This window comes from Antechinus flavipes, chromosome 3 (genome assembly GCF_016432865.1).
Source record: "Antechinus flavipes isolate AdamAnt ecotype Samford, QLD, Australia chromosome 3, AdamAnt_v2, whole genome shotgun sequence".
In the NCBI taxonomy this organism is placed as follows: Eukaryota; Metazoa; Chordata; class Mammalia; order Dasyuromorphia; family Dasyuridae; genus Antechinus; species Antechinus flavipes.
Window position 1 is genome coordinate 585,693,907 of NC_067400.1, and position 23,590 is coordinate 585,717,496.

The 23,590-nt window shown below is 47.6% G+C and overlaps 1 protein-coding gene across 3 annotated transcripts; it reads right to left on the reverse strand.

Moving 5' to 3' along the window:
* Nucleotides 1-15: 15 nt before the first annotated feature.
* On the reverse strand, nt 16-20,211 carry NBL1 (NBL1, DAN family BMP antagonist). 3 transcript variants are annotated; one of them, XM_051988395.1, is made up of 4 exons: nt 20,033-20,211; nt 3,488-3,676; nt 3,068-3,179; nt 16-1,626 (listed from the first exon to the last, which is right to left on the reverse strand). In XM_051988395.1, the coding sequence occupies exons 2-4, from the start codon at nt 3,655-3,657 to the stop codon at nt 1,396-1,398; spliced, it is 513 nt and encodes a 170-aa protein (XP_051844355.1). In that variant the 5' UTR covers nt 3,658-3,676; nt 20,033-20,211; the 3' UTR covers nt 16-1,395. The 3 variants fall into 3 exon arrangements, with proteins under 3 accessions (XP_051844355.1, XP_051844354.1, XP_051844353.1); XM_051988394.1 differs by lacking the exon at nt 20,033-20,211 and adding an exon at nt 19,634-19,719; XM_051988393.1 differs by lacking the exon at nt 20,033-20,211 and adding an exon at nt 13,191-13,276.
* Nucleotides 20,212-23,590: the final 3,379 nt, after the last annotated feature.

Genomic DNA, 23,590 nt, shown 5'->3' on the forward strand with positions numbered 1-23,590 from the left:
TGACCAGCCAATGGCTCAACAAGGACACTGAACTTATTTATTTAGGAAAACCTTGAAGGAAGGAAGACAGGCTACTGGTTACAAGTTCCATCCATGAGTCATGAGGGTTGGGGAGGGGACTTTCATGGGTGCTTTGATGGAGGAGGCAATCACTTCCCTGGAAAAGGCAGTCCTGGGAAGGCCTTGGGAAAGCCCGGGCCATTTCCAGGCAGCAGGTCACTTGGACTCCCCCCACTTTCTTAGGAAACAGCATCAGCCTTTCTTGAGATTTCCACGTCCTTCACCTCCTCCCTCAGGTTTAAAGTGCAGTTGGTTAAGAAGCAGGAGTAGAATTGGGGAGGAGGGGTAACTGTACTTCTCTCAATGGGCCCCACTCAGCCCAGGATGCCCCCAAAGGCTTCTCGTTCACCCAGACTGAGGCTAATGTGGTTCCTTCTCCACCCACCGTCCCACTGGAGCAGGGTATCCTTCCCTTCTGATCTCCGCCTTTCCTCCTGGAAGGTTTCGAGGATGGGGTCCCCACTTCTAGGGGGCAGGAGAAGAAGCCCTGCTTTACCTCGGGGGGAACACCTGCCCTCCTTTCCCTAGGCTAGCCGGGCTCTAGCTGGAGAGGGTTTGGACAGCGAGTCACAGCTGGTGCCGGGGTGTCCGGAGGAGCCAGAGAAAGGTTACCCCAAAGCTTCCTCCTTTCATTCAGATGGCAAAGAAAGCCTCTCTCTGCTCCCTCTGTGGTGCATTTATAGCAAAACCAAGACTAAGACCCGGAGCTGTGCCTCCCCACGTTCAGATCTTCTCCCCAGCGAAGTAAGGAGCCCTGGGAGAGGATCTCTGGGGAGGAGGAGGAAGGTTCTCCAACGAGAGGAGAAAGCTCTCCATTTCTAGCTTCCCCACTCCGGAATCACTGCCACATTGCTGCACCCCATTCCCCAGCCCAGCCACCAGGCACTGGATCCCCTCTCCTTACTACCAGGTGCCCACATCCAAGACCCCCGTCCAGCTCCATCTGAGGCCCTGGGAGAGGGGTACGGTATCTCTGTCCAGCTCCCGGCCAGGAACCTTCATTTCCTATTTCTCTAGCCCTGAACTAGGTAACTGAAGGGCTGAGTCAACATAACCTTCAAAAATAAAAGTTGAACCCCGAGGACCCCATTTAGCCCCAACGTTCCCATCTCCCACCCCCACCCAGCTCCTCGGAATATATTAACATGTGCAGCATGGATCCCCGCCTCCCCCTACGCTCAATAATTGCCGTGACAAGCGGGCAGCAGTCCAGGTCCATTCAATGGCCATAGAGAGGGGGGTGGGGGCCCAGCCGCTCCTCTCCCCTACAGGAAAGTGGGAAGCAGTTCCAAGGGAAGGGGACTTGGGGGAGGGGAGGGGAAAGGAAAGAGGAAGTCACTCCTCAGCCCCCTCCTCCCCTGGGTGGGTGGGACCAGGGGGTTCCTCCACCTCCAGGGAATGGCGGCCAGGGTGGGAGCCAGGATGCTCCTCTCTGCCGTGCGTGAAAAAGCTCATCTCCTCGTGGCTCGCCTCTTTGCCGCAAGCCTGGCAGCTGCAGTGGACAATCTTCTCCACCAGCTTGTCCACGCGAGGCATCTCATCATGACTGGGGCAGTCCAGCGTCACCTGTGGGAAACAGGGGAGAGGGGAGATACTTCCCACTTCCACTGACGTTCCGGACCGTCATCCCATCCCAGGGCCCCCTTCCCTTCCTGGGGTTGCAGGCCCAGGAGGGCAGAAGGGGAACGGGTCTGAGAGCGGGTGGGTCGTGGCAAAAGGAGGGAGAATGGAGGTCACAGCAGTGATGAGGAAGGAGACAAGATAATGGAGGGCAGGGGAAGGGGGTGGATGTGAGCAGGGGACAGAGAGGCCCATTACAGAGGTCATCTTGTCCGAGCGGCCAGCGGCAAAATGTAAGGTAGGCGCTCCTGGTATTATGATCATCCCCATTTTATAAATGAAGAAACAGGCTGAGAGAGTCCAAGTGACTTGTCCAGGATTACGCATAGGGTCTGAAACAGGGATCCTTGTGATCCCAAGCCCAACCTTATCCACTGCACCCCCGCTAAGAACACAGGAAAATCAACGGTGAATGTTGGAAACACAAGAAATAGAGGTAACAAGTGGGAGGAAAAATGGAGACAAAGTGGACATGGAGGAGATAGAGGAGACAGAAGAGACAAAATGAGAAATGGAGGGGATGATGGAGGAGACAAAGGGGAGATGGAAGCAATAAAATGGAGACAGACGGAATTGACAAAATGAGAAATGGAGGGGATGATGAAGGAGACAAAAGGGGAGATGGAGGGGATGATGGAGGAGACAAAGGGGAAATGGAGGTACTAAACTAGAGGAGACAAAAGAGACAAAATGAGAAATGGAGGGAATGATGGAAGAGACAAAGGGGGAAATGGAGGTAATAAACTGCAGGAAACAGAAGAGACAAAATGAGAAACGGAGGGAATGATGGAGGAAACAAAAGGGGAGATGGAGGTAATAAACTGCAGGAAACAGAAGAGACAAAATGAGAAACGGAGGGAATGATGGAGGAAACAAAAGGGGAGATGGAGGTAATAAACTGCAGGAAACAGAAGAGACAAAATGAGAAACGGGGGGGATGATGGAGGAGACAAAGGGGAAATGGAGGTAATAAACTAGAGGAGACAAAAGAGACAAAATGAGAAATGGATGGGATGATGGAGGAGACCAAAGGGGAAATCGAGGTAATAAACTAGAGGAGACAAATGAGACAAACCTGAGAAATGGAAGCCACAGTGGAGGAAATAAAGAAGGGATGAAATAATAAACTGGAGGAGACAGAGCAAAGATAGTGGAAACAATGAGTTGAAGGTAAAAAAAGAACAATCAAGATGATGGATGCAGCAACAAAGGGAAGACAAAGGCCACAAGGTGAAAGACAGAGGGAGATGGCGGAGACAGGAGAGAAGGAGCCTGCAGAGGTGGGGAAGGAAGGGCGACGGGGACGGCTGTGGCTTCTGCGGCAAAAAGCCCGGCGTGGGGCGGGGGGAGGAGGAGGGGGAGGATGGCTTCCCAGAGACATACTCACAATTTCCCACATGGACTGAGAGGGCATGCAGGAGTCACAGTGTACCAGGGACTCTGTAGACTGGGGAAAGGTGTTGGGGACACTGTAGCTGAAGCACTGTCCCAGGCAGGCCCTACAGGGCAGCAGAAGGAAGGGGGGAGGGGGAGGCAGAAGAGAGACAAGAAAACTCAATCATTCTCTATGCTGCTTCTCTTGGACCCCCAGAGGGAGGCAGGGGGTTGGCCAGGAAAGGCTGGGTCCATCCTCACTTCTCTTGGACCCCCAGAGGGAGGCAGTGGGGTGGCCAGGGAAGGCTGGATCTGTCCCCGGTTCTGGAGCCTCAGCCAAGGAGGAGCTTCACCCTCCCTCATTGAGGGCCTTCTCTCCCTCCCTCAGAGCCCCCTTCCCCTTCCCCATTCCTTACTCCCCCCCAGCTCCCACCTGTTCTGGATGGATTTGGATTTGCAGCCGCTGTGCCCCACGATCTGGGTGATGTTCTTGGCTTCGCACCAGGCGCTCTTGTCTGGAAACAGAGCCAGCTTGTTGATGGGAGGGGGGGCAGCCAACAGCACCACGGGGAGGAGGGCGCCCACCAGGACCCACAGCATCATGCCCGACACCACCAGAGCCCTGCAATCGAACCCAGAGCCCAGAGATGAGGCCCTGCTGCCAGGAGGGCCGGGCCCAGGACAGGGGCAGCTCCTCCCCTGGCAACGCTGGAAAAGATCTGTGTAAGATGTCTGCAACCCCTCGAGAGCAGTGTGAGTGATGGAGTATGTTATCTCCTGCACATCGACTCCCACTCCTATCAACACTCAGTCCGTGGGCATTACCTGCCCCGCGCCAGGAAGAAACAACGAAGGTCAGAATAAGTTAGTCTGCCCTCTCCCTGAAGGAACAATACACAAAATGCAAAGAAACCAAAGGGCACGAGTTGGGGGGGTGGGGATCAGGAAAGGCCTCATGCAGAAGGCAATTCCCAAGAGAAGCTAGGAATTCTGGGAGGCGAGGGCAAGTCCATCCCATTCACAGACTGTAGCCAACGCAAAGGCCTGGATGGAGACTGGAGCTGAAAAATCTTATGTGAGAAAGGAAGGGAAAGCAAGTTCGGCTAGACTGTAGGGTGCAGGAAGGACAATGCTGAGCAACAGAGTTGGAAAGACCAAGGTTGAAGGGCTTTAAATGACAAAAAATGAATTATATTTGATCCTAGAGGTAATAGGGAGGCACTGAAGTTTGCAGAGCAGAGGAGTGACATAGATCCAGGCTTTCATAAAGTCACTGAGGCAGCTACGCACAGGATGGACTGGAGAAGGGAAAGATGGAAGCGCAGAGGCCCATGGAGGCTGCTACTGCAATAGTCCAGGCCATGGCTGTGTGAAGGGAAAGAAGGGAAAGATGAAAGAGACGGCCTCGGGGGAGAAACTGGCCTTCCAGTAATGAGGAAGAAATCAGTGAGGGGAAGGGTAGAGGGGCCCTTGGTACAAGGATGCTCCGAGCAGGAGGGACTTTAAGGGGAAAGAAAACAAGTTCTGTTTAGGAGTGCTGGATCTGAGACACCACCAAATACACGGCTGGTGAGATGGAGCTGGGAAGAAACAATGGCTGGACATACAGACGTATGAGTCTCCTGCAGAGAAATAACTAAATCTGAGGTAGCTAGGCTGTGCAGTGGCTGGAGCACCAGCCCTGAAGTCAGAAGGACCTGAGTTCAAATCTGACCTCAGACACTTAATATTTCCTAGCTGCGTGACCCTGGGCAAGTCACTTAATCCCAATTGCCTCAGCAGAAAGGAAGGAAGGAAGGAAGGAAGGAAGGAAGGAAGGAAGGAAGAAAGAAAGAAAAAGAAAGGAAAGAAGGAAAGGAAGGAGGAAGAGAGAGAGAGAGAAAGAGAGAGAGAGAGAGAGAGAAAGAAAGAAAGAAAAAGAAAGGAAAGAAGGAAAGAAAGAAGGAAAGAAAGAAGGAAAGAAAGAAAGAAGGAAAAAAAAGAAAGAAAGAAGGAAGAAGGAAGGAAGAAAGAAGAAAGAAAGAAAAATTAAATCTGTGGGAGCTGATGGAGTCAACAAGAGTACAGAGAGAAGAGCGAAAAAGACCCAGGAGAGAGCCTTGCAGGATATCCACATTTGGGAGAAGGGTGGATATGGAGAATGATTCGCTGATCAAAGGAGGCTGAGGAGCAGTCCCCCAGGATTAAGATCTACTCCCTCCTCACTGCTACTGCTTAGAATCTCTAATGCCTTCCAAATCTCATTTCTAATGCCATCTTCTACATAAGATCTCCCAGGATCCCCCAGTTTAACACCTGCCTACTACAAAAATACCCCCTTGCATCTGATTGTCTTTTGTTTGTATTTCTATTTGATTGTATTTATTTACCTATATCTGTACATGCTGTTTCCCTAGACAGAATGTAAGTTCTTTGAGGGCAGGAACTATTTCTTCCCATTCTCTAGTAAGATCCACCCTTGCCTTCCCTTCAAGCCTTCCCCAGGACTCCAGCCCATCCAGATCCCCTCCAGATCACATCAGTCATATGAGAAAGAACACATCAATTTGATTTCTTCCAGAAATGGAGGGACAGCGGGAGTCACTGTCTGCCATTGCTCCACGTCCTTTTCCCAGGCCTTGTTATCTCACCTCCTGATGTAATCTAAAGATCCCTAGGCCTTAATATATAATCTAATTTTAATCTTGGGGTCATGTGGGTCTTTCCATCTGCCCTGAAGCTTAACCTGTGTCAATGAGCCATCTCCTCCATGTAGAATATCAGGTGCATGAGAACAAACTGTCTCAGTTTTTGTATTTTTATCCACAGTTTTTACACTTAAATGATTTTTCATTCACTCATTTGTATCTCCATTGGCACTACATGGTGAATGTTTAATAGATATTTTTATTGATTTATTAATTAGAAGGAAGAATTCTAATCACTGGGAAATAACTAGTGTTTTAAAAAGGGAACACTGAGAAAACATGCTTTTAAATGCCAACCCTGTTACTTACTATTTGTGGGACTCTCTTCCTGAGCTGGTTAGTTTCCTCATCCACAAATACAAGCGGTTGGACTAGGTGCCTCTCACATCCCTTCCAGCCCTAAATTTTCCAACCCTAGAAAGTCCCTCCTGAGAATGACAGCATTTGAGTCGGAAAAGACCTCAATGTAGCAATACTGCACAATCTGTATCAAAAATGAATTACCTTGAAAACTGGAAAGCAATATGACAGAAATTGTGTTTAAACTAACACTTTATACCACACTCCGCAATATATTCTAAATGCATGTGATTTCAATATTAAAAATCAAACTATAAAAAAAATTAGAAGAGAAGCAAATTATATACCTCCCACTGCTATAGTTGGGAAGGTAAATGGGGTTGTGACTTGCTCAGGGTCACAGAGCTAGGAAGTGTTAAGTGTTTGAGACCAGATATGAAATCAGGTCCTCCTTATATGTGCAAGAATGTTTGTGGCAGCCCTGTTTGTAGTGGCCAGAAGCTGGAAAATGAATGGATGCCCATCAATTGGAGAATGGCTGAATAAATTGTGGTATATGAATGTTATGGAATATTATTGTTCTGTAAGAAATGACCAGCAGGATGAATACAGAGAGGCTTGGAGAGACTTAACATGAACTGATGCTAAGTGAAACGAGCAGGACCCAGGAGATCATTATGTACTTCAACAACAATACTATATGATGATCAACTCTGATGGACGTGGCCATCTTCAGCAATGAGATGAACCAAATTAGTTCCAATAGAGCAGTAATGAACCGAACCAGCTACTCCCAGTGAAAGAACTCTGGGAGATGACTATGAACTACTACATAGAATTCCCAATCCCTCTATTTTTGCCCACCTGCATTTTGGATTTCCTTCACAGGTTAATTATACAATATCTCAGAGTCTGATTCTTTTTGTGCAGCAAAATAACGGTTTGGTCATGTATACTTATTGTGTATCTAATTTATATTTTAATATATTTAATATCTACTGGTCATCCAGCCATTTGGGGGAGAGGGTGAGAGGAAGGAAGGGAAAATTGGAACAAGAGGTTTGGCAATTGTCAATGCTGAAAAATTATCCATGCATATAACTTGTAAATAAAAAGCTATTAAAATAAAAAAAATGAAATCAGGTCCTCCTGTTTTCTGGGCTGGTACTCTATCCACTGTACCACCCAGCTGTAGGGATATATTCTCAACTAACAAGAGATAGAGACAATTGCAAAAGATAAAATAGCTAACTTTGATTAGATGAAATGGAAAAGCTTCTGCACAAACAAAATTAATGCACTTGGGATAAGAAAGGAAATGGTTAAATGAGAAAAAAATCTTTGCATCAAATCTCCTGGTAAAGGTTTGGTATCCAAGATACATAAACAATGAACAGATATAGAGAGATAGATATGTTATACTTATAATCAAGTTATTAATTAACTATAATTAATATATGACATTTGTGAATTATTTAGGATACATAAATATAGGTATCCTAAATAGGATGCATGGAGGATGGATTAGAGATACATATATATTGAAAATAATTAAGTGTTCTTTGAGATACATATATAAGTATATATATGTGTGTATATGTGTATATTTGTATAAATGTATATACACATACCAAAAGTCATCCTCAAGAGGCAAGTGATCAAAGGAGATGAAAAAAACAATTCTCAAAAGAGGAATCAGGGGGCAGTTAGGTGGCACAGTAGATAGAGCACCAGCCCTGAAGTCAGGGGGGGAAAATGAGGAATCACAAACTATTAAAAACATGAATTATTAAAAACATCAAAATCTCAATAATGGAATATAGATCAAAGAAGCCCTGAGGATTCATCTCACTCTCTGTAAATAGGAAAGATGGCATTAGATAGAATTAGTCAATGCTGGAGGGACTGTAAGAAAAAAAGTCCACTGGTGCTTGTTGGTGGTCCTGTGAAATTGTACAATCATTTTGAAAAGTAATTTGAAATGATGCGAGTCACTAAAAGGTCCATACTCTTTGACCTAGAGATTCCATTACTGGGCTTAGACTCCAAGTCAATGATAAATATATAAATATTTAGGCAGTGCTTTTGACGACATCCAAGAATTGGAAACAAAGTAGATTCTCATCGACTGGGGAAGGGCTAAACAAATTGTGGCACACAAATATAATGCTGTGCTACTGTGCTGTGAGAAATGATGAAGGTGAAGAATACAGAAAAGCTGAGGAAGATCTACATGAACTGATGCAGAATAAAATAAGAAACAAGAAAACAATACACACAAAGACCACAATAATGTAAACAGAAATTTTTTTAACCACACACAGAAAATAAAAAGTTAACGTTGCAAAATGACAAAGAACAAAGATGGCAGGGAAAAAAAAGAGAGATTGAAAAATATTCCCACACCACCCTTTGGCAGAGGTGGGAGATCCAGGTGTTGCATATTGCACATATTTCAGATTTTTTCAGTGTATTGGCCAGTTATTCTGATTCTTTCCTCTTCTTTTTCTTTTTTTCTTTTTTTTTTTTTCCTTAAAAAATAGTATTTCTTATAAGGTATGGCTCTCTGGGAGGAGAGGGAAAGGGATATTGAAGGAAATTGTGGTGATCTAAAGAATAAGAGACATCAATTCAAGCTTATTTAATAATTTTTTAAAAAAGATCCTCTTTCCATCATATAGACAAGAAGCCATCCGAACTTCACTTTAAGATCTGCGTCGATCCCCATTCCACTGTTGGACAGCTCTAATTAGCAGGATTTTCTTACATCAAGCCTAAATTTGCTTCTTTACAACACTGAACTCAACGTTCCTGGAATTGCCCACTGTTGCTAAAGAGAACAAGTCTAATCCCTTTTCCATGAGATAACCCTTCAAATACTTGAACCACAGCTTTCCTGCTAACTTCTCTTCTCCAACCTAAACAATCCCCAGTTCCTTCCATCCTTATATGGAAAACACTCAAGGCCCTTCATCATCCTGATTATTTTCCTATGGACTCTCTCCAACTTAGCAGTGTCCTTTCTAAAATATGGTGTCCAAAACTGAATACAGTACAGATCTTGAACCAAGGCATAGCAGAGCAGGACCATCCTCTCCTGATTCCTGAAAACTGTGGCTCTCAATGCAATTTTTTTAAAAAATCACTTTTTTAAAATACCCTATCATACTATCAATTCATATTGAGCTTTCAATCCCCAAACCTTTTCCCAAAAAACTGCTATTTGTCCATGCCTTCCTCACCAAAAACTTTGGAAGTTAATTTCTTGAACCCATGTAAGCTTTTACATTTACCTCTATTGGATTTCATTTAATTAGTTCAGCTCAGTTTTCTAACCTAACAAGTCCTTTGAGGATGCTGACCATCATCTGGTGTGTAAGCCATTTTCTCCAGCTCTGTCATCTGCAAATTGGATTAATACAGCAAATACTGCCTTTATATAAATCACTGATATAAATGTAAAATAGCACTAGCCCAATCCAGCTCTTGGCTGAACCAAAGTCTACACAGCAGTAGTTGTAGGAAACTAAGGGATACCATTTACCTGTTTTAGAAAATCAGAAACCAAGAAAGGTCTGGACAAAGGACCCTCCATAAAAATTGAAATCAGAGAGCCGGAAGAGAGTACTCAGACCATACAGAATGTAAGAGAAGAAAGGGAGCTTAGCCAATCCCTTTATTTTTCAGAGAGGGAAACTGAGGACCAGATATGGGACATGATTGTCCAAGGTTGTCCTGGAGCAACTAAGGATTCTCAGCTTTCCAGATTCCAAGCACCGTGCTCTTTTCAGAGCCTCAAATAGAAAGGTCATGAGCTCATTCCCCTCTCAGCTTCTGGGCAGAATTATTAATGAATCCCTCCATCACCCCTTCCATCTCCTCTCCTCCCTCTCTTACAATTCTTCTTTCCTTTCCGCTCTCTTCTTCCCCTTTTCCTTCCTTCCCTCTCTCCCTATCTCTGTCTCTTTCCTCTCCTCTCTCTCTTCTCTGTGAGAGGGGAATTTGGGCATGGCAATGAAGCAAAAGTTTGGGCAGGTCTGCAAAACTGGGGAGACTTCTAGCATGGGCCCCAGGGACGACCTGCATGTCTGGTGTCCAAAAGCCAGCCTAGTTAAACTTGAAAAGGCTCATCGCCAGAGGCTGGCCACAAGGGCTTTTTCATCTACAAAGACCATCTGTACGGTCTGCCCGGTGAATGGAGCACCGACATCACCGAAATTCCAGATTTCATAGACACTAAAGCAATAATTATTCGTTAGACATTTTTCAGTCATGGCCAGCTCTTTGGGATCCCATTTGGGGTTTTCTTGGCAGAGACACTGTAATGCTTTGCATGTCTTCCTCTGGCTCATTTTACAAATGAGGAAACTGAGGCAAGAAAAGTAAGTGTCACACAGCTAGTAACTGTCTAAGAGTGGATTTGAACTAAACAAAATGAGCCTTTTTGACTCCAAACCCTGTGCTCTATCCACTATGGCGCCACCTAGCCACTTGGTAGCTGTTACTCTCTCGTGGTCAAAGGATTGCACCCAATTTATTCATTCACTTCTTCAGTAAACATTAAATAATAGTGTCTCCCAACCAGAGCTATATCTCTCAAACACTCTAAAATCTCATTAATATGAAATTACCTCTAAGGATGTAAATTGCAACCCCATTCACTCCTACCCTTCTCAAGCAACTCTTGCCCATGTTCTGCTATAAGACTGCCACAGGACCCACCCAATACACTGAGCAGCATCAAATAAAATATAATGCAGTGGAAGTAAATATAAAGTGCTGTCCTGGGCTCAAAAAATCAATGCACAAGTACGCAATGGGGGAGGCATGTTGGATATATCTGGGGTCTGGTTCTGGCTCTGGCAATAGCTCCCCATGTGATCCTTAAAAAATACTGAGAGTCTTGGTGAACCGAAGATTGACAAACTGGCTAAAACCCCACCCAGATAAGAGTGGAGTGGAATTTTCAAAGCAGAGCATTAATTAAGCTCAGAGAAGACAGAAGATCCACATTTCTAGGGTGAGAAAATATTTGTAAAAGTGCATAACCTGGTGCCTGGCACATAGTAAGCACTATAAAATACTAGCTGCTATTATTGTCACCATTAACAATCCTATGCAGTAAATATAGCAGCACATTTACATTGCATTTTATTGCCCACAAAGCACATTATTTCACCTGGCCAGTAGTAGCTAATAATAATAACAATAGTAATCTCTAGCATTTATATAGTGCTTTAAGATTCACAAAACACCCAACAAAATCTCATTTGATCCTCACAACAACCTTGGGAGGGAGGGAAGGGGAGGTGCTAACATCATTCCCACTTTGCAGCTGAGGAAAGTGAGATTAAGTGACTTGCCCCAGGGTCACACAGCTAGGAAGTATCTGAGACTGAATTTGAACTCAGCTCTTCTTGACTTTAAGTCCAATGCTCAGTCCACTGAGTCAAGTATTATTATCCCCTTTCACTGATGAGGAAATTGAGGTTCAGAGACATTTGCCCATGGTCACATAGCTATGCAGTGACCCAGGCAGGATTTAAATCCACAAAGCCCAAGAGAAATGAATCTTTTTGTATTGGACTCATTTCCCCCCACATTGGAGGTTAGGGGAGAGAAGTGGGGGGAAAGGGGAGAGAAAGAGACAAACAGAAACAGAGACAGTGAGACAGAGACAGAGAAAGAGAGAAAGGAGAGAGAGACAAAGACAGAGATAAAGAGAGCCAGACAGAACCAGAGTCAGAGACAAAGACAGAGATAGAAATAGAGACAGAGACAGACAGAGAGACAGACCAGAAGAGGCAGAGACAAAACCAGAAAGAAGAGAGAAAAATAAAGTTATAAAGTGAGAGAGATAGACAGAAACAGAAAGAGGAGACAGAGAAGAGTAGGGTGAGAGAGAAAGTTGCAAACAGAAACAGAATGGAGAGAATGAGAGAGGGAAAGAGAGAAGAGAGAGACAAAGAGGGAGGGAGAGAGGGAAGGAAGGAAAAGGGAAAGAGGGGAAAGGAGAGGAGATGTAAGGAGAGAGAGAGAGAGAGAGAGAGAGGGAAAGAGACAAAGACAGAGAGAAAGAAGGGGAGAGAGAGAGCCAGACACAGACACACAGAGAGAGAGAATTCGTTATTAAGGGTATGACAGTCTAGAAGAAGCTGGGAATTACCCAGTTTTGCCAGCAGATGGCAGTGCAGGGTCACAGCTCAAGGAGACTTAATACAGGTCCTATTAACCAGCAAGAATTTTGTTCTTTTCCCTGAAGATCAATTCAGTTCAACAGATGATGGCCAGTTTATCACTTGGATGACCTGGTGCTCACCCAGAGCAGAGTGTCCCTGCCCCTGCCCCTTCCTCAATCTATAAGAAGGGAAAAGGATAAAGAGAGATTCAGAAACAGAGCAAGGCTGCGGGGCAATCCACCCTTCAGACAAAGTTCTGGGAAGTACCCAAGGGGCCGGGAGTCAGGAACGCCGGGATCTAGTCCTGGTGTGACATCGGACAATCCCTCCCTCTTTCTGAATTTCTATTCCCCCTCCATCAAACGAAGGCAGGCAATGGGCAAGAATGGAAACACTACTGGATTTGATCCCCTGTGTGACCTGGCGAGAGAATTCTCTTCTCTGGGCCCCAGTCTCTGTGGACTGAGAAGATTTCATTAGCAGGTCCATAGCCCTAGGGGAATGCCCAAGAAGAGGGGAAGCTCCTATTTGGGGAGCTGCCCCGGCTCTGACTGGGGCGAATGTTGCCACTGCCAGGTCCCCTTCAGGTAGCTGAAAGTAGAGGAAACAAGGGAGGCTGTGGTTGTACCCTCGGTTGTACCGAGTTAATGAAATCAAAATAATTAACCAGCTCCTGACATGACCCAATGAAGTTCTCAGCTCTGGACTTCCTATTACCTTCCCGATCTTCCTAGCAAATGTCTGCCACTGGACAAGGCGTCTAGGCAGGAAGGAGAGTGGAGCTGGCTCAGCACAGCCCAACCTGCTACTACAAAGCTGTCTACTCCTATCACTAGCTATCTGCAAACAGTTCGTGGGATTTCAAGCGAAAGAACTCTTAGAGCTCACCCTGAACCCCTTCATTTTACCCAGAGAGGAAATGAGATTCAGAGAGAAATGGGTGTGAAGTCCGGGTTAGCATCCTGGATACCTTAAAATCAGCCGGAGTCAGGATAAGCAAAAGTCCTTGGTCTTTAGAAGTAGGAGTGAATTGGATGGACGCAGGATCCCCACTACCTCTCCTCTTCGCCTCCCGCCCAGAAGTGACTCTGGCTCGTCTTACTCCACCCCCTAGTCCCTCCTACAATTCTCTGTATACACCAATTATCCAGCCAGCATAAAATAGTGGGAAGGGCCACTTTCCAAGCATATGCTTTTAGAGTATTGTCCAATCGGTAATTAGCCTTAAGTGCTCAGTTGTCCGACCTCGTGCATTAACTCAGAGTTTCAGCCCTTTACAAATGGATGACCCAAGGTCATCCTAGTAGAAAGGAGCCCGGATCCAGGGTGCTTCCTATTACCCCCCACTGAAGGTCTGACTGATGGTGGGTCAGGAGTGTGTGTGTGTGTGTGTGTGTGTGTGACAAAGACAGAGAGAGACAAAGAGATGCAAGCTGACACAGATACAGGAGGTGAGGAATTAGCCTTTAGAGCTAGAAGGGACCTCAAAGTCCAAAACCTCCCCTCCATTTTATAAAGCAAGAAACTGAGGCCCAGAGAGACCAAGCAATTCTGCCCAAGGCCAGATAATGAGAGGATTTGAATCCAGGTCCTCTCACCCCAGGGCAAGTAGATGGTATTGTAGTGCACAGAGCCCCGAGTCTGGAGTCAGGAAGACGCACCTTCCTGAATTCAAATCTGGCCTTGAACACTTATTAGCTGCGTGACCCTGGGCAAGTCATTTGACTCTGTCTGCCTCCGTTTCCTCATCTGTAAAATGAGCTGGAGAAGCAAACAGCAAACCATTCCAGTATCTCTGGAAAGAAAATTCCAAATGGGGTCACAAAGTCAGACACGTCTGAAAAATGATCCAGCAACTTCCGACCCCAAACCCAAACATACTGCCTCACATTATCTCTTGGGTGCTGAGGAAATGGGGGGGCCCTTAAAGAACACAATCTTGCCACACAGCCTCTAGCCTTGATTATTGGGGTCCAGTCCCGCTGGGCTCGGCTCTGAGATCTTCCTGCCCTTTCCCCGTCCACGGGCTCTTCAGGAAGGGATGTTCCCAATCTCACCCTGAAACATCATCTCTTCAGCTCCAACATGGAACTGGGGCAAGAATCCTGGCTCTGATGCATTCGTTATTTGACAGCAGACAAGTCCCACCCCCTTGTGGGCCTCAGTTTCCCCAGGTGTAAAATGAGACCATCAGACAATGGACGATCCAACCTCAACCTCCCTTTCCAGATTGACTCTACGTCCAGATTGACAAATTCTATGTTCCATCCAAATGAAGCTGGAAGCTGTTTCTTACACACCATCTCCCACCCTGAACCTTTGCACAGGCTGTACCGATCCCTGAGTGCTCTCCTTTCTCACCACCATCCCTTGAGATCCTCAGCTTCCTTCCAGCTTACCCGTGTGCCATTTCCTCCACAGAGAAAGCCTTTTCCTATGCTCTGCCATATACAGAGACTCTATAAACGGCCAAGAGAAGGCAGGTTGAGCTTTCAGTCTGAGATCCTACAAATCACAGAATCTCCAAGTTGCAAGGCCAGGGTCTGCCTGAGAAGGAAATCCCCTCTTACAACATCCCTCGCCACCGTGTGACCATCTCCAGCCACTGGGAGCCGACAACTTCCCCAAAGGGCCTCATCCCATTGATGACCATCTGATTGTTGGAAAGGTCTGAATGGCACATGTTTAACCTATACTGGATTACTTGCCATCTAGGGGAGGAGGTGAGGGAACAGAAGGAGAAAAAAAATTTGGAGCACCAGGTTTTGCAAGGGTGAATGTTTTGAAAATAAAAAGCTTTAAAATATTTCTAAAATAAAGAAAAACTACATGGAGAATAAAAGAAAAGAAAACTCTTACATCAAACAGACATCTGCCTTGAGACTTCCAGCCTGCAGCCCTAGAATGGTCTTCCAGAACAAGCTTAACCTCTCTTCCACATGACAGTCCTTTAAGACATTTAAAGGCCGGGATGGTTCTTGCCCATCTCTTCCTTTATCCATACACAACATCCTGTAATTCCTTCAACCAACCCCCATATGGCATGGTGGGGGGTTCCTCCCCAAATCTGCAGAGGTGGATCACTTTCTTTCTAAAAAAGGGGTGCCCCAAATCCAGGCAAGCAGCTTTTAAATGTGTTTCTCTTTTTTCCCCCAGACCAGGAGTTTCCCAAAGGCACAGTGTGCTTCCTCCTCTGTGTCCACCCCCAAGTTTCCTAGACCATAGTCTCCCCACAGGGTTTGATTGGTTCACCCCACCACCTTCACATAACCCAAAAGTCATTTCAGGGAAGTGTGACCCTACTCTCTGATATAAATTTATATGGAGGATCACAGAAAGGTCAGGCTGCAAAAGGATCCAAGCTAGGGAGAAGGTTGGATGACGTACAGGAGAGATACCAGCCCTATTCTCTTTTCCAGACAATGTTTGGGGTCTAGATTTGATTCCTGGCTCTGTCACTAATTACCAATCAGCCACTCTGCTGAGACTCAGTTTACTCATCTGTCAAATAAAGGTGATCTTTAAAACATCTGCCTCATAGAGCTTATACAAAAAGGTCCTTTTATCATCTTTAAAGTACTACATAAAAATAAGTTATTATTTGCACTCAATCAACAATCACTTATTAAGTGACTATTATGTACTAGGTGAGGGCAGCAAGAAGACTCAGTAGATAGCGACCCATCCCAACACACATACACAGGAATAGTACAAAAACCCAGCGGGGATCTGACCTTGATCTTGGGAAGGCTCCTTATAGCCTCTATCCCTGGCCCTCCTCCCTGCCTCCCTCAACATTCTTGCCACTTTTCCCTCTTCCATCTAACAAACTTCACTTGGAAAACCTAAAGCTTGAAGAAAGACCGGAGCCAAGGGAGGTCCCAGAGAGAGAACAGTTGGATGGAAGGAGAAACCCAAAGAAATCCAAGAGTCTCTGAAATCCCTTCCATCTATAAACCCATGATCCTGTGATTATTTTTCCCGAGCCCATTTCCTCTTGTTTAAAATAGAGAGGCAGCTAGGTGGCGCTGTAGTGGATAGAGCGCAAGCCCTAGAGTCAGAAAGACTGGAGTTCAAATATGACCTCAGACTCTTTCTAGCTATGTGATTTTGGGAAAGTTACTTAACCCAGATTTCCTCCCCCAAAATAACACAAAATAAGGAGTCTGAGCACAAAAAGAATTCAAAAACCCCCTCTAGATCTAAATATTATGATCTAATAAATTTCTGTTATTGAATTGATATAATTTGGTCCACTCATTTTAACCTGAGGAAGCCAGGAAGAAATATCTTCCCTAAAGACCGAGGTGAGAATTGAACCCAGTCAAATGTTCAGTCTCTCATCTCAGAATTTTTCACTTTAATGAACTGCCTTGAACTCTAGAGAAATTTCTCAGGCCCTTTCTAAGCAAAGAGGAGATGGGAAATGAACAAGAGACCAGCTCTCCGGTTTCCTCCAACTCTCTAAGGAATTCCAGCTTCCGAAAAGATCTTAAAACTGGCACTGGGTTGGGAAATAGGGGGCACTATGTCTTCTGCTGCATTTAGGTGTCTAGCATTGTGTGGTCCTGCCATTTTGAAATATTGATGAAGTCAGCAGGGCATAGAAAGAGCACCAAATTTGGAATCTGAAGATCTAGGATTAAAAACTTGGATTCGCTCCTCAAATCCTATGTGTCTTTGGGCAAGTGAATTCTGGCTTTTTAGCCTCAATGTCCTCCTCTGTAAAATGAGAAAATTGAATTAGATGAACTCTAACTTCCTTTCCAGACCTAAATTCTGTGGTTTCTTCCGAATACCCAAAGGCAAAGGCTAAAAGGAAAACAGCTTAAAATGTTTTCTGCTAGAGGGGCTAAGATTCACAATTGGTCATCAGAGGGCTCTGGGGAGCTCCTTCAGGAAGGCTCAAACCGAGGGAGAAAGGATTAAAATCAAGATTTGAGGACAGAGCCTCATCCAGAAAGCAGAAAAGAAAAGGGGCTTCTCACACTGTTCTCCCCTAAGGCCTTAGCTTCAGCCCGCCTCAGGGTGCCTCTAAAAGCAACTGTGTGATAGTGAGAAGGCACCGAGCAAATCTGTTTTTTTCTAAAGGTTCTTTCAGTTCCAAACCCAGGGCTTATAGCTCCAAGAGTGCCTCAGAACCCCTAAACAATGAGCCCCTCTCTCCTGACCCAGCTGTAAGTAGACACAAACAGTGGGAAGACCTGGATTGTAGTCATAGCTCTACCTCCAAAAGTTCCAAATGTGAACCTGGCCAAACTCACTAAGTTTTGGTTTTATATGGATTACAATCAACATCTTCATTAAGGGTTCCTCTGAAATTCTGTGTTCTAAAGTCTCTCCCAGCTCTGACATCCCAGGTTCTAAGGGCTTTCCCAGCTCTGACATCCCAGGTTCTAAGAGCCCTCCCAGTTCTGACCCTCTCTGCTCTGAGGTCCCTTTCCAGTCCCAACATTCTATAAAATTGTCAATTCTCAGGGTGGTACCCTACATCTAAACCCCACTCCAAACACACACACACACACACACACACACACACACACACACACACACACACACCCCTTACCCAATACTTTTTAACGGTAGGCAGAGGGAACCACACCCTTCAAGTCAATGTCTTTCTACCCTTCTACCTCCAGACAGCCCTCAGAGTTGGAGGGCTCCAGCAGGGACCCCCCTCCCCAACACACATCGAGAAAACAGTCTCCAAAGAAAATTCCTAATAACAAGCCTCTGTGCTAATGCAGGGACCCGCCCTGGCCCTCACATCTGTTCAACAGAAGTCTCACTGCAGACCCTACCAGCATCTTTGTCATGTGCTCTCTAGTTCTCTCCAGCAGCAGCAGCAGGCTCCCCAAGCCTTGGGGTAGAAAGAGCTACAAGTTAAACTTAACAGACTGAAGTTTCACTTAGGAATAAGGCTGCCCCCCCCAACACACACACACACACACACACACACACACACACACCAGCACTACTACCATTTCACGGGCCCAGATATACATCTCCATTCTGAAATCACGTTTTTTTGGGGGTTCTCCTTTGGCTCTTCAGGATCCCCAAAGGAGGCTCACCAGGGATGGGTGAGAGTCACCAATTCCCAGCAATGAATGACTCAGTCTTCACCTACCTCTCTTTCCTCAGCCTCTGGGGCAAATTCTGCCTGATTCTGCATGGCGGTATCACAGAAAGAAGGGGATCAGAAAAAGAATCTAGTTATTCTGCAATTAACAAAGGGGAAAGGGGGCCCTCTGCCAGGTTTTGGGTGGTGAACAGACTTGAAGCTTTCACTCCAGTCCTAATCTCTGTTTTTCTAAAGGTTCCTTCAGCTCCAAAGCCAGGGCTTTTGGCTCTAAAAGTGCTTTGGAAACCCTAAACAATGTGCCCCTCTCTGCTGACCCCTGCCAATGTGCCCCAGCTGTAAACACACACACAGCTGCCTCCAAAGCTTCCGTGAAAGATCAATATTAACACAGAAGGGAGGCCGGGCAGGTGACCCACAGTAAGGGACCCTCAGCTCAGCTGGAGGCCTCCAGAGCACCAGAATGGATGGGGTGGAGTGGGGGAGAATTCCCTAGAATCTTGAAAGCCCTCCCCCCCTTCCCAAAGAATCCAAGAGAAAGACAAAAAGCTCCAGAACTGGGACAATCGGGAAGTTGGGAGGGAGGGCAGGAAAAAGTTCTAAGTTGGGGGAGGCACTTCCCCTTCCTAATTCAAAGCTCTTTTTATATACCCCTCCGTAGATCCCTATGCCCTTCCCGCCCCAAAACCAGATTTTCACTCCGGCGAGTATGTGGAAACGGAGGAAGAAAAGAGAGACTGAAACAGAGGGGAAGGGAGAAGAGAAGAAGAGGAAAGAGGGCATAGAAAGAGAAAGGAAGGCAAGAAAAAGGCAGGAGAGGCAGAGATAGAGAATAGGACGCAGGAAGGGGGAAAAGAGGAACACAAGAGAGGAACAGGAGAGAAAGAGAGGGAGAAAGGCAGAGGGGATAAGTAAGGCGGAGAGGGAGAAAGAGAAGACGATCGAGAGAAAGAGAAAGGGAGACGCGGAGAGAGAAAGGAGAGAGGAAGAGAGGAAGAAAAGAGGCGAAAAGGAGAGCAAGAAGAAAAGCAAGGAAGGAAAGAGAAAAATTAAAGGGGAAAGAAAGAGGAAAGGGAGAAAAGGAGACACGGAGTTAGGGAAAGGCGAAAGACCAGGACAGCGAGAAGAATCCAGAGAGCGAGAGGCAAAAAGACGGGGCACAGCGAGAGAACAGAGAAAGAGCTCGGGGGCTGAGAGGGCAGGGGACTGGCCGTGAGCCCCAGGAAGACAGATCAGGGGGGAGGCAGAGCTCCCGGGGGGGTGTAGCAGCTGCCTATCTCCCCACCCACCCAAACTGCCCAGTTCTTGCCGAACAAGTCTCCAGCGCTCACAGGTTGATTGTTTTTGTCGCTCTTCACCCCGAAATCAAAAAGCTGGAAATGGGGCCTCGAGTTCGGAAAAGGCTCGGACCCGGGCTGCGGCTGCCGCTGCCCAGCCCTGCTGCTCTCTTCCCTCCCCCGCGCCCCTTCTCTGGCTGGCCCTTCCTCGCCCTCCTCCGGCTGCAGCCAGGCCACTGCCCTGATGGCTCGGGAAGAACACTGAGGCTCCGCGATGAAGTCCAGCCTCCCACTCCGTCTAGTCCGCTCCCCGAAGCTCGTTCCTCCCTGCCCGCCCCTCCAGGCTGGGAGGGGGCTGGAGGGTGGGGGGGAACAGAAGGTCGTAATCTGGTCCGGGGCTTCAGGGACCCAGTCCCTAGGAGGGCGGACGGGGCGCGCGGGGCCAGGACTCACCGTGCACCGGACGAAAGGCTGCTCCCATAGGGCTCACGCCAGCTTCGCCCTGGGGCGCGGCGGGGACGGATTGCCGGACGGCCGCTCGGACGGATAGACGAACTGACTGCCGCTCGCCTGCCCGACTGCGGGATCCCGTCTGACGCCGCAGCAGCCCGCGGGCGGCCCGGGCGCGGGGGCGCGGCGGGGACAGCCCCACGTCAGGGGTGTCTCCTCTCCAAATAGGGAGAGAGGGCGGGGGCGGGGAGAGGCCGGGCCGGCGCGCAGAGCCCGGGCGAGCCCCGCCACCCCCGCCCCCCCCCCCACCCCGAGCCCAGCACCCAGCGCCGCCCCGAGCCCGGCCGGCCCGCCCGCCCCGAGCGCTGTCTGCTGGCCCGGGGACAGCCGGTCCACCTCCGCGGGGCCGGGGAGTGTTGGGGCCCCGGCGGCAGCCGCGGCGGGAAGGCGCCTCGGGCTCGTTCCAAACCCCTCTCCGCTCCGGCCACAGCCCCGGCTCCGGCTCCCACTCAGCTGTGCCCCAGCTCCTCCCGGAGTGGGGGGGATGGAGAAAGCAAGGAGAGAAAAGAGAAAGGAGAGAGGGAGAAGAGGAGGAACAGAGGAGAGGAGGAGGAAGAGAATGGGAGGGGTGGGGGGGAGAAAAGAGGAGGAGGAAGAAGAAGAGGAGGAGGAGGAGGAGGAGGAGGAGGAGGAGGAGGAGGAGGAAGAGGAGGAGGAGGAGGAGGAGGAGGAGGAGGAGGAGGAGGAAGAGGAGGAGGAGGAGGAGGAGGAGGAGGAGGAGGAGGAGGAGAGGAGGAGGAGGAGGAGGAGAGTCGAGAGGAGAGGAGGAGGAAGAGGAGGAGAAGGAGAAAAGGAGGGGGAATGAGGGATAAGGAAGAGGGGAGAGGAAAGGGAGGGAGGAAGGGGATAGGAGAGAAGAAAGGAGGGGGAAAGGAGAGTAAGGGGGAGAAAAAGAAAAGAAATGGGGAGAGCAGAGGAGGAAAGAAAAAGAGAGGAGGAGGGGGGAGGAGAAGAAAGAAAGGGGAGACAGGAAGAAAAAAAAAGAAAAAGGAAGGAAAAGAATAATGGGAAAGAGAGGAGAAAAGGACAGAAAATGGGTGGGGGGGGAGAGTAGGAGAAGAGGTGAAAGAACCGAGGAAAGTGGAATGGGAAAGTAAAAGAGAAAAAAGAGAGAGGAAGAGAAAGCAGAAATTACATGGGGGAGGGGGCGTAGTGGCAGGAAGTTTTCCTAAGGGAGACAGAGCCTGGCACTGCTAGTGCCCAAAAGGGCTGGAGATGAGAGGGGAGCCAGGCCCTAGAGTTGCACTTGGAGGCAAAGGCTGGAGGCTGAGGACTGGATAGAAGGAAGAGGTTGCTCTAGCTTCTACCTGCACATGAATAGCCCATCCTAAGGCAGGTTGCCTCCCAGCTGATTGTAACAGGACAAGTCCAAAGAGAAGACAGGAAAGGAACAATTTAAAACATTTTCAGAGACCTACATGAACTGATGCAAGGTAAAGTGAGCAGAATCTAGAGAACATTGTACACAGCAAACAAGATTATGTGAGGGAGTTGCCTCTTACCAATTCGGTGATTCAAGGCCATTCCAATAGATTTAGTAAAGAAAATGTCAATCACATCCAGAGAGAGAACTGTGGAGGCTGAATGTGGATCAAAGCATGGAATTTTTACTTTTTTGTTTGTTATTTTCTTTCTTTCTTTCTTTTTTTCTTTTGGTCTGATTTTTCTGGCTCAACATGACATATATCGGAAATGTGTTTAAAAGGATTGCACATAGCTACCCTATATCCATTCCTTGCTGTCTTGGGGAAGGGGAAGGGAAGGAGAAAATTTTAGAACACAAAGCCTTGTTTTCTGTATACAATATTCTTTGGGTTCTGCTCACTTTACCTAGCATCAGTTCATGTAGATCTCTGAAAATGTTTTAAATGATTGCTTTCCTGTCTTCTCTTTGAACCTGTCCTGAATTTTGAAAACTACCTTCCTACAACACTTTCAGTCAGTATTTTTTCCTAATTTCTCACTAGTTCAGAATCATGGGAAATCAGAGCTGAAGGTGCCTTGGAAATTATCTCATTCAACTCCATCCTTTTACAGATGAGGAAAAAAGGCAAAAAGGATTAAGTGACTTGCCCAGGATCACACATCTAGTAAATTTGGGAGGGTAGATTTGAACTCAGGAGGATTCTCCCTATCTCCAAGCCAGCCCCCTATCCCCTGTTGCACTGGAATATATGGGGAAGAGGGAAGTGAAAAGTTTGCTCTTTTCATTCTCACTATAAATATACTAGCACGGACAGAAGCCCAGACTACCCACCTCTCAGGGCAGCCTATCTTTTGAGGATTGTTAAGAGCAGAACAGCAAAGGCCCCCAATAATGTTGGGTGACTTTAGATCACTAAATGTTGGAGCTAAAAGGAACATTGAAGACTATCTGTTCTAAGCTTTCTTCCAGAGATTTGCCCAAGATCATCCAGCAATTTAACTGGAAAACTGGGATTAGAATTTAGGTCTCCCAACTTCCAAGGACTTCCAAATATACATTCTGTCCACTTTGCTACCAATCCTCTCTCTTGCGATTGTCCATCCCGGTTCTGGCTTTGCCGGATGTCAGGTGGGTCCCCGGTGGGAAAGGCAGGGCCACGGGGCTCCCGGCTTCCAGAGACACACCTGGTTGGCAGCAGAACTCGGTCTGCCCAAACAAGCCCGGCTGGCATGGGCCACGGGGGCCCTGAGGACAAAGCCACCTGGTGCAGATGTGGGCTGGGCCAGGACACGGGGGAGGAGTCGGAGCCCCATGGGACCTTGGGCCAGGGTGCCTGGGTCAGGAGGCCCACTCCTCGGGCTCCTTTGAAAACATCTGGCCTAAGGCACTGACCTGCAAGCCGAATGGGCAGCAGGGAGCTGTTCTCTTCCTGAGTCCCTGGAATGTGAGCTCCCACCGAGTACTGGCTGGAGACAGCTGTTTCCTCTAATCCCATCAGCCCGGGCTCCCACAGGAGTCCAAACCTCTGCACTCTGGTGGAAGAGAAAGAAAAAATAAGCAAAGTCTCTCAGAGGCTCAGGCAGCTGAGATCAGTGGAGTCGGTGCCAGGGCATTTGGAGCCTGGAGGGCAGCCGTGAAAATCCACTCCCCTCCCATCTGAGCCAGCAAGACCCAGAGTGTTTCATCACTCACCTTCCTGGCCCTGCTTTCTGCCGGCTCCTCCCTGGCAGGGAGAAGTTGGACCTTGGGGAGACAGCCTAGCCTGACACCTTCATTCTACAGAGGAGTAAACAGCAGAAGGAGAGGGGCTTCCTAGGAGCCCGACAGAAAGCAGGGGAGCTGGGATGTTAACCTCCGCCTCCTGGCTCCCCATCCAGTGCCTTCCCAAAAAGGCCATTCACTGCCCAGAAGATCACATGGCAGTTTGAGGCCCTAGCTAATGAAAGCCCACATTTCCAGAACGTGTAACACTCAGCAAACCACCTTCCTCCTCGTCCCCACTGTCCTAGTCGTAGTTTCAGGTTTCTGAAGCAATTTATGAATTTCATCTTTTTTTGAAAGCAAAGTAAGTGGAA

Bases quoted from the DNA above. Each gene is read 5' to 3' on its own strand.
- NBL1 (XM_051988395.1), bottom strand. From the start codon at position 3,657: ATGATGCTGTGGGTCCTGGTGGGCGCCCTCCTCCCCGTGGTGCTGTTG. The intron at 3,180-3,487 runs GTGGGAGCTGGG...GCTGCCCTGTAG, and splicing joins TCCAAATCCATCCAGAACAG to GGCCTGCCTGGGACAGTGCT. The intron at 1,627-3,067 runs GTGAGTATGTCT...TGTTTCCCACAG, and splicing joins CTCAGTCCATGTGGGAAATT to GTGACGCTGGACTGCCCCAG.